We start from the raw sequence: 17,203 nt of genomic DNA on the forward strand, positions 1-17,203 counted from the left end.
TATGAAGACGGGATAACAGAACAATTTTATTGTAAATATGCCTTTTTTGAGCGTGGTCAATTGTGTTATCTTGTAGCACAACAGACCTTGGTTCTAGAGTATTGAAATTGCTTCCTGGACTTTTTCATCCGCTATAGCTGAAGGATATTATCTCACTTTTTTTCTTTTCTATTTATTTATTTTTTAAAGAAGTTTAGCAGTGAATGTGGTTAGCTTTTTTTAATGTAAAGATCATGTAATGGAACTCCCCCCAACACACACTCACACACAGACACACGCACACACACTCCCACCCACCCACATGCACAGACACACACGCACACACACAGCTGTATTTGAAATGTTTAATTCTCAATATTCAATGCATTTTTTCCATGAACATTATACTTCATTTTCTTTAAAAGATGTAAACCATGCCCAATATTGACATAACACATTTAACCTGTAGAAAAGCAACAGTTAAAAGACAGTAATACGTTCAAAGCTAACTTACAATCCGGTAAATCCGACTGACAACATCTCAGGTAGTTTAATGTTGTATTTCTGTTCCAGACCCACCGAGTTAGTGTGACAGGGGGGAAGAAAAATAATGATAATTTTAATCAGGAATTACAATTTCTTCAGCTTAGCTGGATTATCTCCTGTTCAAAACTGCAACACCCTGAAGAGAAGGACTGGACTTAGTGTCACAGGACTAGCATCATACAGCAAAAAAAAAATCTCACAACAACAATAGCACCATGTCATGAAGGTCAACACTGAAAAGTACATAAGTTAATACAACAACAAATGCTAGTGTCCTACACATTGATTCATTTAGCGATGTAATGACATTCGAGAGGAGTTCTTCCCCAGCCCAGTCTTGCTGAGGAGCCCCATGCCCTCCACAGCTCCCCCCTATACCCCACTGCAGTACACTGTGTGACCAGGGACTACGCTCATTTAGAATCTGGCATTTATAGTGCAAGGTTTGCACCGTCCGCACTGGGAGCTTGAGAGACTGTGCAGTGTGCGTTGTATCCCAGAGACGGGCCAGTTCTCTTCTTTGTCCTCTGCTAGGAGTTTATTCCAGGGGTGCACCACATGGGACAACCCTAAATTTATTTTTGCCAGCTTCATTACATTTAAATTACATTACATTACAATTTAGCTTTTTAGCATTTTTACGTTTTACATACAATCTAATTATACGGCTGGATATTTGCTGAAGCGTTTCAGGTTGAGCACCTTTGCCAAAGGGGTACAAGGACTGTGCGCCAGGTGGAAATCGAACCCGCAACCTCCTGGTTGTGAGCCTGGTTTCCTAATTAAACTACACCGCTGCCCATTACATTACACTGCTGCCCGAACCAGCTCCTGCCCCTGGCTTGTAAATGAGCACAGCTGCTCGTCTGATATGTGTATGTATGTGTGTGTCATGTGGTCTATGACAGGACTGAACCTGCATTGGTGAGTGCAGTGGTGTAGTAGTACATGAAGCCAGGGCTGAACGGCTGGACCAAAAAAAGCCAGAAAATCTGCCAGCCTGCTCAAGGACTGCTGCGTACTGCTTTACTGTATCACAAGTGGTCCCATTCAAACAGAGAAGTGCTGAAAACAACCATTTAAAAACGATTAAACAGGTAAAAGAGCAAATAAAATAGAAGTACTTTACAGGGCTGACAGAACAAGGACAGACAAACAAAGAAACGTTTAAAAAATTTTTTTTAAAAACCGTGCCACTAGTTTTTTTTTTGGGGGGGGGGGGTGACGGTAAGACAGAATAGACCCCCTGCCGGGCCGTGTGAGTGCAGTCATTCCCGCAGGGAGGGGGGGTGGAGAGGGGGATGCGGATGTGGGCGGGGCTACAGGCCTGTCACTCGCCTGATCCAGGGCACGAAGGCCGAGACTTTGGTGTAGACCCCCGGCGAGTCCTGCAGCCTGCAGGCGTGCCCCCAGGAGGTGACCCCGTAGACCACCCACCCCCCGCCGCCGCCGGGCCGCTCGCAGACCAGCGGCCCCCCGCTGTCGCCGCGGCAGCTGTCCACCCACTTGTCCTCGGCGGCGTTGCCGGCGCACAGCATCCGGCCGGTGAACTGGCCCGGGTAGCTCGCCTCGCACCGCCTCCTGCTCAGCAGCGAGATGGAGGCCTGCTGCAGGGTCCTGGAGTAGGCCCGCCCTGCGGAACACACACCGGCCAATCACATGCCCGGACTGTCACGAACCGGCCTATCATATCCCCGGACTGTCACGAACCGGCCTATCACATGCCCGGACTGTCAGAAACCGGCCTATCACATGCCCGGACTGTCAGAAACCGGCCTATCACATGCCCGGACTGTCACAAACCGGCCTATCACATGCCCGGACTGTCACGAACCGGCCTATCACAGCTCCAGACTACCACGAACCGGCCTATCACAGCTCCTCGGCTACGGTGCTAAACACGGACAACTTGAGGTGAGTCTGCCGATAAAGAAGACCAGGTTAAAACCTAGTATATGGCTGGACCGAACCGGCCGACGTCACTGACATGTGCGGTGTAACTTTATCACTCACTCACTCAGTCAGTCAGTCACAGACATTCGCGTTTGTAGGGCTGTCCCCGCTGTTGCAGTCCAGCCAAAAAGAGTTCAGAAACCATGTACATCCATAGCACATCTGCACATAACTTTTATTTATTTTCATAAAAACGTTACAAATTTGAAGGTTTCCTTACACTGCCAATGGTATTCTTCTGTTGGTGACATTTATACTGAAATATAATATATGAGATCATTTCAGAGGAAGTTTTTAGATAAAAAAAAGCAATTTTTACATTTTTCTGATAAGGTGGTGCATCCAAACACTTGCCCAATAAGCCTCATCCTGGCTGGAAAAACACTGAAACACTTTTAATTTTATGGTATGTATATCATCTATTTAAATTTGAAATGCACCTAACCGCGAGAACCCCATTAGAGCCGCTTTCACTGAAAAATAGAAATTTCGCTGTAAACATCCTTACTCGTAAACATAAATTTGTGTTAGCATCCTTTACTTACCAGTGCCATTTAGCGTTAACATTGTTTATTTGTAAAGTGAACTGACCCACCCCCCCCATAAAGGCCACAATTAATTGGCTGTTGATGAAAGCTGAAGACTGTGTTCCAGACTCTATCTAGCCACTCGGCAACAAATGATCATTTCTGTGTGATAGCCATAATTAAAAGCGCACTTTTAAAAGCATAGATTTTTCTCTCGAAAAAGCTGGCTCCTGAACTGAAGAGCAGCTTCACTCCGCATCGTGGGGAAAATATATCAGACGCTTTAATGCTTTCCCTGATGCCCATGAGAAAAGGCAAGCAGCCAGAGCTCTTAATGAGTTTCAAACACACACTTCATCTCAGATGACTTTGTTTCAGCTCATCCCATGGAAAGAGTGCATTTTCTCACTGTGGATAAACAGACGGGTTATCCCATTCAGCAGAGCTGAGCAAATACCCGACAGACTTAATTCAAACAATGCATCCGATATTTAGCAATTTGTGTGACTAATAGTTTTAATCGCTTTCATTTCCCCCTTGCGGGAATTATTTTTGTAGTCGTTTACCATAAACAGACTGCATAGGCCGGAAGGGTTTATGAATACTTGAATATGAAGACAAGAAAAACGGTATTTACTCTTTCAAATAACTTACTTTAGATTAATTGAGTTTTAGTTTTGAGATCACAGCTGTCGTAACACTGGCGAACGGTTCAGACAGCAGCCAGGATATTTTAAAATCTGAGCTCGCCGAGCATGAAGAAAACGTTAACCCTTTGCGGGACAAACGGGAATAAGACTGATTTCCATCTCCGTGCTGGATAACTGGAACAGAATCGGTATTCAGTTCAGTGGGAGAACTGGCAGCTGGGAGATGTTCTTCTGACAGGTTGAGGGAGTGGGGCCCACATTTAAATGTGAGATATGAAACATCCTTATCCCCTCCCGACCCCACCCCCGGCCCTTCATCTGTCCAAAACGTCAGAAAATAAAAAGCCCGGAATGAAATAAACGGAGGCGAAAAGGCTGCGTCTGCACCCGTCACCTGTCAAACGGTAAAAAGGGAAACACACCCCCCCCCCCAGGCTGAGACGGGGCGAGAGGGCAAGCCGTCGGGCGTCTCGCGTCCCTCAAAAGCGCCTCTTAATTAGGCGGTTTCGGCATCGCAGAGAGGCTCCGGCTGACGGGACGGCGGCCGGACGGCGGATCTGTTTGACGTTCGGGGGGCTGGCTGCCTCCAAATGAGACGGGCCGACCCGCTTGACGGGTGGAACGCTAGATTTTTCTTTTTTCATTCCCCCGCAGCTCGGACAGATTGAAGAAAGAACTGAGAGAGTTCTTCGCTGCGCTGTGAGTTTCGAGAATGACTGGCGGTTTTCCTCGACACTTCTGATCGCGGATTTTCAAAATAACGGACAAGACGTCCAATACAACAGAACGATAGTCTGCATTCTCCTGCTCCTGGATATATCACACAGTGAGCCCCATAACGTTTGGGACAAAGACATCTTTTTTTTTCTTGATTCGGTTGGATACTCTACTACCAGTAGTACTACCTTTATTTTCATTCTAATAAGGGACTAATTTAGACACTTAGATCTTTCAGAAAACAATACTACAAAGCGTACCCCGATACAGACCCCTAAATACTTTCCCAGTTTTCCATTTTTGCCAGACTGTCGGATACTTGACGGGACAGGCAGGCAGGGAGGAGGTTGGGTGGTGTTTTTGGGGTGTGCCGGCGCTCACCTGTGTCGCCCCAGCCGGTGATGAAGCAGGTGGAGGCCAGGCGGAGCACCCTCTCCCGGTGACGGGGCAGGCAGGCCGGCAGGACGTGGCGACTCAGCACCGCGCACCGCCCGTCCCGCCCGAACAGCCGCACCAGCGCCAGGTCGTAGTCGTTGCTGTGGGGCCTGTAGTTCGGGTGGAGCACGACCTCCTCCACCCCGTACTCCGCCTCGAACTCCTCCGGCACCAGCGTAGCGCGACCGACGTAGCCGTGCGTACGACGCGAGCAAAGAGACGACGAATAAACGACGAGCGAACGAACGGAACGAACGAACGAACGAACGAACGAACGAACGAACGAACGAACGAACGAACGAACGAACGAACGAACGAACGAACGAACGAACGAACGAACGAACGAACGAACGAACGAACGAACGAACGAACGAACGAACGAACGAACGAACGAACGAACGAACGAACGAACGAACGAACAAACAAACGCATTGTGTATGTTCACTTATGTATCACTTATGTATCACCCACCACCAATGCGTAGCACCCACCTGGGTGATGCACGGCAGCTATTTAACTTAGCAGCTTTAATTAACCTTTTTAATTTTAGGAGAGCAGATCACCATTCATAAGTACTCTTTCGCCTTATTATACAGTGGATATGGATGGGCTGAATGGCCTATTCTCATCACTTTGTATTCTTATGTTCTGAATATATAATGAAATTATGTATTAGATTTTTTTAAATGTTGTAAGCTTTTGGCTTACAAAAAAAAAGAGCAATCATACATGTATTTTATATCATAAGCTCTTGGCTTAAAATAATAAACAGCAATCATAGATGAAACTAAAAACATAGAGAACATTGAACACAGAATACTGCAGTGCAACACGACTCATTAATCATGTGGACTGCTGTACTGTGTGATTTATGAACAAAACGGCAGAACTAAGGGTGGTTTCCGTGGCTGGGGGCACTTTGGACCTACGAGCAGATGGAAGCTTCTGGAATGAGGAGGGATTAAGGGAAAATGAAGATGCATCAGGCTGCAGTTACAGAACTGGGCTAAGAACTAGTGATTTGGGGGTCATGGGGTAGAGATCAGTTCACTCGTTGTTCCCTTATGTGCCTTGTAACAATTTCCAGCTATATAGGTATATTAAATATAAGCTGTTTCCCAGAAAGGCCTCTGCACAGTAAATTAGTAAACGCCTTTGTGAAATAAGGCTAAATCTGGAGTCATGGTCAAGATGGAGATCCATTACATGCTCACTCTTCTGTGTATTTAAGGATTATATTTTCAGTCTAAGATTATTTAACGTTATTCAGTCATTACGAACTCTGCTTATGACCTCAGTGTCTACAGTGACCGTTATAAGTACAGTCTGGTGTCTCGTCAGTCATCATAAACACGCAGAAATGTCACGGCCAGCTACAGAGAGCGTGCAGCTCCTTAGCCAGACCAAGCTAATAACTCTCTCCTGTGAAGCAGGTCTTAAGGAAGCTCTCATTTCGCATAGCATTAACGCCGGGGGGTGTCTTTACACTTCGCAGAAATCTCCCCTCCATAAAATAAAACCACTTCCTCCCGGACGTCCTCGGGGGTTCGTTTTAACGCGGAGGGGGGATGGGGGGGGGGGGGGTCAGGTTTGTGTCTGCCACGCCCCAGGGCCAGCGACTCTGTGACCCCGTGGCGGCGGTGGCGGCGGCCGTAAAAATAAACGGCGCCCGTCCCACAGGCGTCTACGCCGCGGCGTCGCACTTTTCTTTCCTCCGATTGGCCGGAGGTCGTGCACTGCTCGCAGGTACGCCAGCCTCCCGTTGCCTGGTAACAGGCCCACAGCATCGGCCAAAGGGCAGATCTTTTAAGTCAGAGAGCCCCCCCCGTGGGTTTGAACGGGCTGCTCTGTGACGCGTCACAGGAACACCCTAAATCTTTGTGAGCTTTTGTTTGACACTGAATTCATCTGTGAGGAATTGAGAGTATCTGTCTTACTATATCTGTCTGTCTGTCCGTCTGTCTGTCTGCTTAAGCCAAATCAGCCCCCCACACACAACACACACAAACACACACTAACACACACATCACACACACACACAAAACCACACACACACACACACCACACACCACCCCACACACCACCACACAGTACCAGCACACACACACACACACATGCGCACACACATAACCACACACACACCCTCACACACTCACACACACACACGCTCTCTCTCTGAATAGTGCGGTAATGGAAAAAGGTAGAACCCTGCCAGGCGAGTCACAGCAGTCAGTTTCACACAGCTTTTCTCTGAAATGCGTCATGGAACAAAGTAAACTCCTGCCGGGGCGCGGGATCAGTGGACATTCCAGCTTCACGCTCGAAGCGCTCCGGAGCTCTGCCCTGAAAACGCCTGCCGCGGGCGCGCCATGATACCTCACCCCGCCCCGCTCGATCCCCAGCCCCCACCGAAACTCCCCCCCCCGATCATACCCCCTCACCCCCCACGACCCCCTGTCAACCCCCACCCCCGACCCCCACCACCCTGCGTCGATCCCAAGCTCTTCTTAAACCTTCCGTCTAGCAGCACGTTCCCTCAGCACTCACTGCGTTACCGGGAGAGATCATTAATTCCATAGGTCACGTTAGGTAGGGGTGCTAATCTAGACACTCAGGTCAAATTCCCATTTAAAAAGAAAAAAAACTGGGCTGCATCTACATCTGGCCACTTAATCATCCCCTAAATCAGACTTGGCTGCTCAGTCCTCGCAAATCCACACACACACACGCTGATTCCCGTTAAAAAGAATTTGGGGTCCACAGTGACCCTACTTTGGTAAATGAAGGTATAATCAAAAATAAACATAGCAGCCCGTACAGCATGATATGATATTACACGTGTCATTTCCGTTCAGCCCCCCTCTACTATGGTGAATGTGGTTTTATCTGACGTGTACTGTTACTTGGTGATATCGAAGACCGACGTCTGCAAATAGTGATGAATTTCTCCGTGAGCGCGTTCGACCTCGACGCATAATGTGACCTGGGGCACAACCTAGCTCTTAAATATGAAGTTGAGAACGTTACGTATAACTTTCCTACCTGCTACACTCTCAGAAAAGAAGGTACCATTCAGTACCTAGACAGGTACAATCGCTTGTCACTGTGGCAGTACCTCTTGAAGGTACAGAACTGTACCTTTACCAGAAAAGAAAGTACCATTCAGTACCTAGGAAGGTACAATCGCTTGTCACTAGCACCTTTAGAGGTACAGTTTTGTACTTGTACAGAATTTGCACCCTTGTGTACCTTTATGTCTGAGAGCGTACATAAAGTCTGGAGTTCCACACTCATGAGCTCACTGTCTCACTTGGCACTGTTTCACTGAAGTGAAAATGTTTAATGGGGCATAATGATTTTACCGGGCCGATTTCGTGTAAGGGCTGCTAAATCCACCGGCTAAATCCGCTTAAAATATCTGGGCGTGAGGTGCGTGGTCTCTTCCTCTCTCGGCAGTAACGCTCGACGCCAGAGGCCCGCGGTCTCGTTACCCTCGGCCCGCGGCCCGACGGGGGCACCGCGCGTAAAAATAATATGACATTTGGTTCAGTCCTGGTGCACCGGTGCTTCTGTCACCGGTCTATTCATAGGAAGCACGCTCTGAAACGTGAAACCTTCGCTCGTTGCGTAGCACACAGGTGGCTCCCTGTAAACGCATCCGCGCTTCTGCCGACTTCCGGTATTCTTTTTTTAAGCCTTGACTGTATTTACAGTTAATCCCATATTACACTTTTGGGCCAGGAGGTCTGGTGTGTGTGCAGGTTTCTGTTTCCACAAATTATCCTGGCTAAACGAAATAATTGGCTGCATACATCAACATTGGTTCAGATTACAGTAAAATGTTTCATATAGGGACACAAGAACAATCTCTGGCAGCCATTTATGCGCTTATCAAGAAGTGTAGCTAAACCCACCTCTGCTCTAGGGTTTAGAATTTTATTTATGTGTTTTTTTTAAAGACAAAAGGATTATCCCACTGAGCCATTCAGATTCTCATTAATTATTTACACAGAAGCAAGATCTTAAGCTCTTGCAATTAGAGAACTACAATATTTGTGGACGTTTACATGCACATTTTATTAAAGAAAACTGAAAAAGAAAACGCACAAAAAACAGCTCTGAATTCCTTTATGCCAGGTACCATTACTAGTGCAATCCCCAAAGCTGCCCCCCCCCCCTTATGCATGGAAATTGTGAGATTAATTACCAGGACGTACAGGTAGGAAAAGAGACCAGCATGCCCTGCAGCTGAACAGGAACAGGGCCTGACAGCCCAGGGGTGTATGTTTGTAATCTAATACGAACGCTGGTTACAGGGCAGTCTCCACTTCTCGGTGCTGCGCCAGATATCCTGGAAAATATCGGTAACTGCCGTTTCACAGCAGAGGAGGGAGGAAAAAGGCCTTTAAAAAATACAACACTGGAGAGACAGGGCAGACTGCAAAGCCAAGGTCCCCCGTTCGAAGGGGGGAGCGGCGCAGATTTCGCCAGCTCTCTGTCTCAGAGGCTTAGCCGAAACGTTGAAGACAAAGCGCCCCCCGCTTCATTTTTCACGGGCGTTCCCGGACATCGGGACGGCTCGGGACTGGCTTTTGACCGCCGGTTTATTGATGGCCGCAGTCAGCTCCTGTGCTCTGTCCTTATTTACCAGCCCAGAAAAAAACAAGAAAAAAAAAACGCGAAATCCCCAGTAATTTAAGAGCCTCCCCGCTCCCAGCGGCGGGGTGCATAACTCAGAGAGAGAGAGAGAGAGGGGACGGGCGCAGAGCCGTCCCGGGAACCGCGCCGAAACATCTCTCTCCGCGTTACGGGCTGTCTGGGGCGTGACTGCGGGTTCACCCCGCTGACTGATGAAGCAGTGTCTGGACCGGGCCACTCGATCACGCGTCCCGCGCACCGGGGAACAGCGTGGGGTAGCCTACCCAATACAGGGCCAGGGCCAGGGCCCCGTTAAAGAGTAGCAGAAGCACCTTCGCTGAATATATATATGTATATATACAGCGAGTAGCCGACATGAACAGCTGACTAAGATGCGCATCAGGGCGCAGCTGTGCCCAGTTTGCCGACATGAACAGCTGACTGAGATGCGCATCAGGGCGCAGCTGTGCGCCGGTGGTCTCCTGCTCCTGTCGGACTGTGAAACTCAGGCTCGGAGATCTACGGTCGCTCGTCTACGGGCTCGGCTTCTCGGCAGAAGATGAACTGCGCTGCGTTCACACGAAAAGAAGACCAGATACGCTATTTAAAATAGCGGTTTAACCTAGCACTGCAGCCGTGTCATGGCCGAAGGCAAAACCCGGTGCAGATACCTTATCTGTCCCGTCTGTCAACGCGAAAGACGAAATTCTATATTTTAGGATGGCTCACTTTTAGAAGAGCTCCCTAAGCTTGCAGGGATTACGCATTTTAACGGTTGGCTAATGTGCGGTGCTTTTCTCGTTGTCAGCCCAGCCCTGGCTAATTTACAGCCTCGACCCACAGGCCGGGGGGAGAGTGTTTTTCACCCGATACACCGTGCAAAAAAAAAAAAGCGCTACTCCGCACGCAAGGAGCTGCCGCATGCAACAGCTCCCAGAAAACAGCTCCATTTTCTTTCAGAAGCTGTTGGGGATTTATAGAGATTTCACGCTGCGGGAATGAAATAAGGCGCGGCCGTGAAACCCTGATCGCAAGTGCTTTTCCTCGCTCTTTTCTTTTTACGCCCACAAAGAAGCACACAGCCGCGGCTGCTAGAATTCTACCCTGCAGGAAACAGGGCTTTCAGCTTTGAGCGGGGGTGCCTTGATGAGACAGAGTAATGAATGCCAGACCTGTCGGTTGAATAGTCAGAAATGCAAAGGAACTTTTGGAGATTTGCCTACTCTTAGGCTGAATTAAGTATTTACGGTTTTAGCTTTGATTTACGGTCTCTACTGCTTGTAGAGTCTGTACATCGCCATTCCTTTGAAACGTTTCTATCGCTTGTCACACTGTACATGTTGACGTCTGTAATTGTAAATAATTTAGCACCTTTCTCTGTAGATTCAGCAATACCAATGGCAGCAGTTATAATGGTTTAGGGTCTAGTTTCCCATCTCGACTCATAAAGCATCTCTGGTTTACTGGTTCCTTAGCAACTCAAAAACAGAAATAGTGTGACTTCATGGACACACTGGTGGAGCTATCATGTAATGATGTCACAGTAGCTCACTGGTGAGCAGTGCCAGAATGGTGAGCAGTCGGGAGGGTGAGCAGTAGTGGGATGGTGAGCAGTAGCAAGAGGGTGAGCAGTGGCGAGATGGTGAGCAGTCGGGAGGGTGAGCAGTGGCGAGATGGTGAGCAGTAGCAGGATGGTGAGCAGTGGCGGGAGGGTGAACAGTAGCGGGATGGTCAGCAGTAGCGGGAAAGTGAGCAGTGGCAGGATGGTGAGCAGTAGCGGGTGGGTGAGCAGGGGCGGGATGGTGAGCAGTAGCTGGATGGTGAGCAGTGGCGTGATAGTGAGCAGTGGTGTGATGGTGAGCAGTAGCATGAAAGTGAGCAGTAGCGGGAGGAAGAACAGTGGCGGGATGGTGAGCAGTAGCAGGAGGGTGAGCAGTAGTGGGATGGTGAGCAGTAGCAGGAGGGTGAGCTGTGGAGGGATGGTGAGCAGTAGCAGGAGGGTGAACAGTGGCAGGATGGCGGTTTTTACCTCTTGAAGCAGTGGGCTGAGGTGAGGATCCAGCAGCTGCTGATCAGCGTCGCTCCGCACACCAGCCTGCCCTCCCCCTGGGACACCCTCAGCCTGATCGCAGCCTGCCACGGCCAGCCCCCTCTGAAACACACACACACACACACATAAACACACACACACACAGGGATACACACACGTACATAAACACACACACACACAGGGATACACACACATACGCACACATGTACATAAACACACACACGCACAGGGATACACACACGCAGCACACACACACACACACACACACACACACGCAGGGATACACACACACACACACACACACACATATACACACATCCACATACGCACGCACACACGCACATACACACCCCGTACACACACACACGAGCCAAGCTCAGGCATTATGGAGATCCAGCAGGGATGGTGAGAGTTTGCATGCCAATCCATCACACACACACACACACACACACACACAGGCCTGCCCTCCACCCCGAGCTTCATCAGAAACACATTTCTGTCACACCCCCCCCCCCCCCCCGCTCTCTCTGTTTCGGCCCCCGCCTCGCCAGGCAGATCTAAGCTGCCTCACCTGCTTCTCGTTTCTCATCACCCTTTACCAATAAAACCCTCGGCAGAAGATGAATACGCCGCGCTGACACGAAACGAAGACCAGAGACGCTATTAAAACCGCGGCTAACCCGGCGCCGCAGATGTGTCACCACTGAGGGCCAGGACACGGCCAAACTGGCGCAGATGTATCATCTGTCTTTTCCATCAACGTGACGTCAACGGGGGTGGGAAATGGAAGTTTCTATACTTTAGGACACCGCAACATTTCGAAAGAGTTTTCGAAAGAGTTTTCAGCTTACCTCAAAGAATTCTCCCCGCCGATGATGCGTTTTTGCCGAGTGTGCGTCAGCCGCAGGCCGCACAGCGAGGCGACGGGATCTACGAGAGACGAGAGCTTCCTCAGGGTGTAGCCTATCCGCATTACATACTCATCCGTGTGACAAAACCATTAACCAATCATGTGTGAGTGGAGCAGGTGGAGCTTCACAGGACTAAACGTCGCCTTGGAAACGTTTCAATCAATGTTTAAACCGGACAGACGACGTCTTGGACTTGTACTTCCCGTAGAGCAAATGAGAATCTATAAAAATAGTAAATCTGAGGGTTTATTTTTTTCTGATTCACGGCTACAGTGGCAGGGTTCTTGGATGAGCCAGGTAACCAGGTTAAACCACAGCACTCTACTTCAGCCAAAATGCTCTTTCTTTCACCTGGTTTTCAGGTAGTGAGCCGGCGTGGTGTGGGGGAGGGTGGGTCAGTCGGCGGTGCGCCGCTCTCTCGGACGGTAATTGCCTAATCCTCCCCCCCACTGAGCAGGCAGATGTTGGACGTGCTAGCTCGAAGCGCGGCCCGCCGCCGCTTCTCCTCATCGCCTATGCCGTGCGAATTAAACAGCTCCCCCTTTGTTCGTCAGATCAAGGCGTCCCGGGACACGCACGAGAGAGCGAGCCTGAAATATTCACGTTGCCGTGAAGTCAACGGAAGGAAAACTGGGCTTTGCGTCACGTGCATATTTTTATGTTAGCCTATTCCAGTTTACTTAATAATATATTTTAAAATGCTCAGCGCTGATAATATATGAATATCTGTATCAGAGGGAGATGAAATATATTGTGTTTGTTAGCTACCGGGTCAGTATAATAAATAAATTAAGAAATAATCCCAGGGTAGTCGGATGTTCAAAGCCTTCATCGGGGCCTTGTGTAATTTGTGCGCATTTTAACACTTTACTTTATAAAAGCTTTGCATGTTCTAAAGAATTTTAAGGAGGAGTTGGGTTTTTATTAAAATCAATGCTAAAAAATAAAGTAGTATTTGCGGTGCTGTGATGCAGTTATACTTGTTCAGGGTAAGGAGCAGGTCTTGTAACCTAAAGGTTGCAGGTTCGATTCCCGGGTAGGACACTGCCGTTGTACCCTTGAGCAACGTACTCAACCTGCATTGTTTTAATATACATCTGGCTGTACAAACAGATGCAATGTAAATGCTATGTAAAATGTTGCGTAAGTCACTCTGGATAAAGGGTTCATCCGTAAAATGTACCTGTAATATAATGTAATGTGACTGTAGCAATGTGAATGCGTCCATCGGTTGACAGATAGTTGATGTTCAGCGGTATAAAGGGCAGGTGGAGCGCATCCTGTGATAATGGAGGCTGTACTGTCATGGCCGTGTATGTTGCAGAAAGGGCGCCGCCGTGGCCTCCTGCTGGTGTCGGCAGTTGTGCGTGCCCACCGGCTGCTTGATGCAGTCGGCCAGAGATCGCTCGCCCCCGGCGCACTTCACGTTGTCCGCGTGGATGGGACCTTCGCCCTCGCCGAAGTAGGCCATGGTCCGGGCCTTGGACTGACCCCTGGGGGACACACAGACGCAGGTGCGTTTCACACGGCCCGTCACGCGTGACTCGCGTGTGATTTGTAGCACGTTGATTTTAAAAAAAATTGTCCGTATCTTAGAGAAACGAGCCGAGCGATTCTGAAAGCGCTACGCGAGGGGGTAGCCTTGTTTTTACAGCTGGGAGTTTCCGATAAGAGAAACTAAGAACAACATCGCAGCAGCACCAGAATGTCATGACCTCTACGTACACACACCTCATTTACCTAGTATGTCCGCTCCCCTGAGTGTCTCACATTAGGATCACTGTGATTGGTTCATATTATGATCCACTGTGAGAGGTTCACTGTGATTGGCAGCTTGACGTCAAAGTATATCTAACATGGACATGGGTGGCTTGGGGCCCCCCGTTTTAGAATATGAGCCAGCGGGGTCCCCACAGACCCACCATGAACCAAACGCATCCCTCAAAGAATAAACCTCCATCAGCACGTCTTAGAGATAACCTTCAATTCAACTGCCGTCCACTCCGACGCTAAAAGTCACTCTGCGATCAGCGTTTCAGGCAAAACAATGGCAGTCCTTATCGCCGCTGTAGGTTTCTAACGAGCCTTTCAAAGTCCCGGTTCCTTCCAGATGTGTCTGCTTATCTGAAGTGCGTCCGCCCGAGTCACAGAAGAGTATTAGTCCCGCGCTGAGAGGCGGGAACAGAGCTCGATTAAACGTCCCGCTGGTCTCCCCGCCGAGTTCCTGACTCGTTTGTTTGTTTTAAACCGACGCGGTTTGGCTGGGGCAGCCAGCCACTGCCTCCAGAACCTCTTTCAGCGAGAGGCTAATTCTGCAGCAGCTGATTAGGCCTAATTAAACTGATGTCGGGTAATTATTTGTGTAAAGGGAGGAGTGGGCATTGACTCGCTAATGCGCTCTGGCGGTGGTCCAGTGTTACGCGCCTGTGTGTGTGTGCGCGCCTGTGTGTGTGTGTGTGTGTGTTTGTGTTTGTGTGCGTGCGCTTGTGTGTGTGTGTGTGTGCCTGTGTGTGTGCGTGCGCCTGTGTGTGTATCTGTGTGTGTGTGTGTGTGTGTGTGTGTTTTCTACTAAAACACTGAACACCGTAACGGTTGTAACGACCGTGGGGCGGTCTCAGCTGCTGAATGCGTTGCGTGAAAAGCGGTGTGAAGTCACGCTATGAAGCCATTTCCTGTTTGGCATGACAAGGGCGGGACGAAGCCGAGGAGGAGCTGTTTCGGAGAACATCGACACCTTTCACCGAGAACGCGGCTCGTTGCTAACCAAACCACAGATACTGCTTGATACGCGTGCTAGTCATATGGATTGATGTGTTGCCGTAGTTCAACATTAGCTATTTTGTGGGCAAAAAATAAAAGTCCAATAATAACAGAAATTTAGGGACCAGATGTGCCATAGGCTTATTTCCTAGTTGATCTCTATTTCAGAACCCTTTCAACGTGTCCCTACCTACTCTGAGAAAATCTTGATTTGTCCCATATTTCCAGGTGCTATATTTCAGTGGGTTTTATGACTGTAATTGCCATTATTGTAGGTTCTCACTTTATTAGGCCCACAGTCCTCCAAGGAAACTGGTCACCCTATATGTAATATTAAAAAATATAAAGTTGCAGCAAGTCGCACAACTGAACAGATGCTTGCTGTAGACCTGCGGTTTTACTGTAAAAACAGCTATAGCTTGCGAGAAGGCCCAGGTTTCATATTCTGTCGTATTTTCCCATACCACTGTGCAGGAGGACACAGGCCAATCGATCACTGAGCACCGCAGATTAAACTAACATGCAGGATTAAAAATGAAGCCATAAAACCTTCGCTGAATTATGACAGCGGACTCTTGATGACTTAATTTCACTTTTCTGTATGAACCAATATATCTTCCCCAGAAGCCTGAGATCATCCTGTGAGCAGAAAGGACAGCTAGATATAATGAAGAATTGTGGGTAAATTCCACAAAACGTCAAAGGGCACATTGGTCCGTTCTATGAAAATAAATATCATTGCCAAGTAGTTCACCTTAAGTCAAGAAGAAAGGAACGGGAGATCACGCATTCAGACAGCTCCAGAGCAGACAGAACATCAGGAGTGAGCCAGTTTTACCCCTACAGCTGTTATTTCACATCTATATCAAATTAGAGTCGCAAACGATTTGATTTCTCCGAAAAAGATGTCAGGTTTTTTGGCAAATGGTGCCCTGGGAAAGTGTTTAGCCTGACAGATCAAGCACTTTGCTAGCGTGACAGATGTAGCCTCGGCAAGACAGATGTTTAAATGCTATATCCAGCCATTTAAACGTGCCGGGGCCTTCATTTGGATCGAGGTTAAAAAAAAAAAAGTTCATATTAAACGCACACACGCACACGCACGCACGATAGCCAATTCCTGTGTGGGTCAAAATAAACGAGCTGAGAAATTAAGTGGAGCCCACACACCGTGATTAACCGCTAGGCTAAATCACCGGTTTATTGCTGACCGTAGTGAGATGATTCACGGTTGGACGAGAGGTGGGTTTTTTTTTCTCGTAAGAGACCGTTTTGGTGAGGACCCAACGCAGGCTGAAGCAGTGCCTCGTGGGAAGTAATAAACCGCTGAATTCAGGCAGCGGTAATTTCTGTCCCTGCCGTGTCCAGTCCTGGTTCTTTCATTTTAGACCAGCGACATGCTTGAGAACGAAGAGGAGAAAGAGCAGATGTTTATGGGGTCTGGCAGAGACGGTTCCAGCCTATGAGAGATTAATGCAGTATTAAAGCCAGGAAGACCACCTCCACGACTGGACTGTGTGTTTACAGTACACTGTGTGTTTACACCAGGGATGTGTGGTTGGACTAGGTGAAGCAGGCATCTCTCCTCTTCTGAAAATCCACCAAAAACAAGATGGCTACAGTAACTTGTGTGTGATTATTCATTAATCTTTATTACGGAACTTGCACAACTTTATTTGAGAACTCGTGGGTGATGGATATTGTAAAAGCTGGGAAGACCAGGTCTGTGAGTGGGCGGTGTGTTTGCGTTGTGGGTAGAACCCCTGAGTTATGGAAATCCTTATCGTCGTAACGAAAGCTAAAGTCATTTTTGACTGTCTTTTCCTTCCTGGTGATCCGTCATCTTCTCAAAAGGTGTTTTTCCTTTACTCCTAAAAACAAACTGGCTCGAAACACTGCCGCCATCCCACGAACGTTATGTTTACATCTCAATACATCAATATCGGCTCCCATCTGTGTTCATTTAGCCCAACGCAAGCAGAAAGGCTAAACGCTTTCTTTTTGTTTAGCTAAATGCTTTCCCCGGACTTCCTCTCC

At 48.4% G+C, this 17,203-nt stretch overlaps 1 protein-coding gene across 1 annotated transcript in view; it reads right to left on the reverse strand.

Annotated features, from left to right (window-relative positions):
• Positions 1-330: 330 nt before the first annotated feature.
• prss12 (serine protease 12) overlaps positions 331-17,203 on the reverse strand; it is a 36,907-nt gene continuing 20,034 nt past the window's right edge. The window contains exons 9-13 of the mRNA XM_064337512.1: positions 13,743-13,899; positions 12,347-12,474; positions 11,472-11,597; positions 4,754-5,019; positions 331-2,158 (exon numbers count right to left, since the gene is read on the reverse strand). Of these exons, the coding sequence (XP_064193582.1) occupies positions 1,845-2,158; positions 4,754-5,019; positions 11,472-11,597; positions 12,347-12,474; positions 13,743-13,899 (991 nt within the window). The 3' untranslated portion in view covers positions 331-1,844. The remainder of the gene's footprint in view (positions 2,159-4,753; positions 5,020-11,471; positions 11,598-12,346; positions 12,475-13,742; positions 13,900-17,203) is intronic.

The sequence above is a fragment of the Anguilla rostrata genome, chromosome 5, assembly GCF_018555375.3.
Source record: "Anguilla rostrata isolate EN2019 chromosome 5, ASM1855537v3, whole genome shotgun sequence".
NCBI classification, from domain to species: Eukaryota; Metazoa; Chordata; class Actinopteri; order Anguilliformes; family Anguillidae; genus Anguilla; species Anguilla rostrata.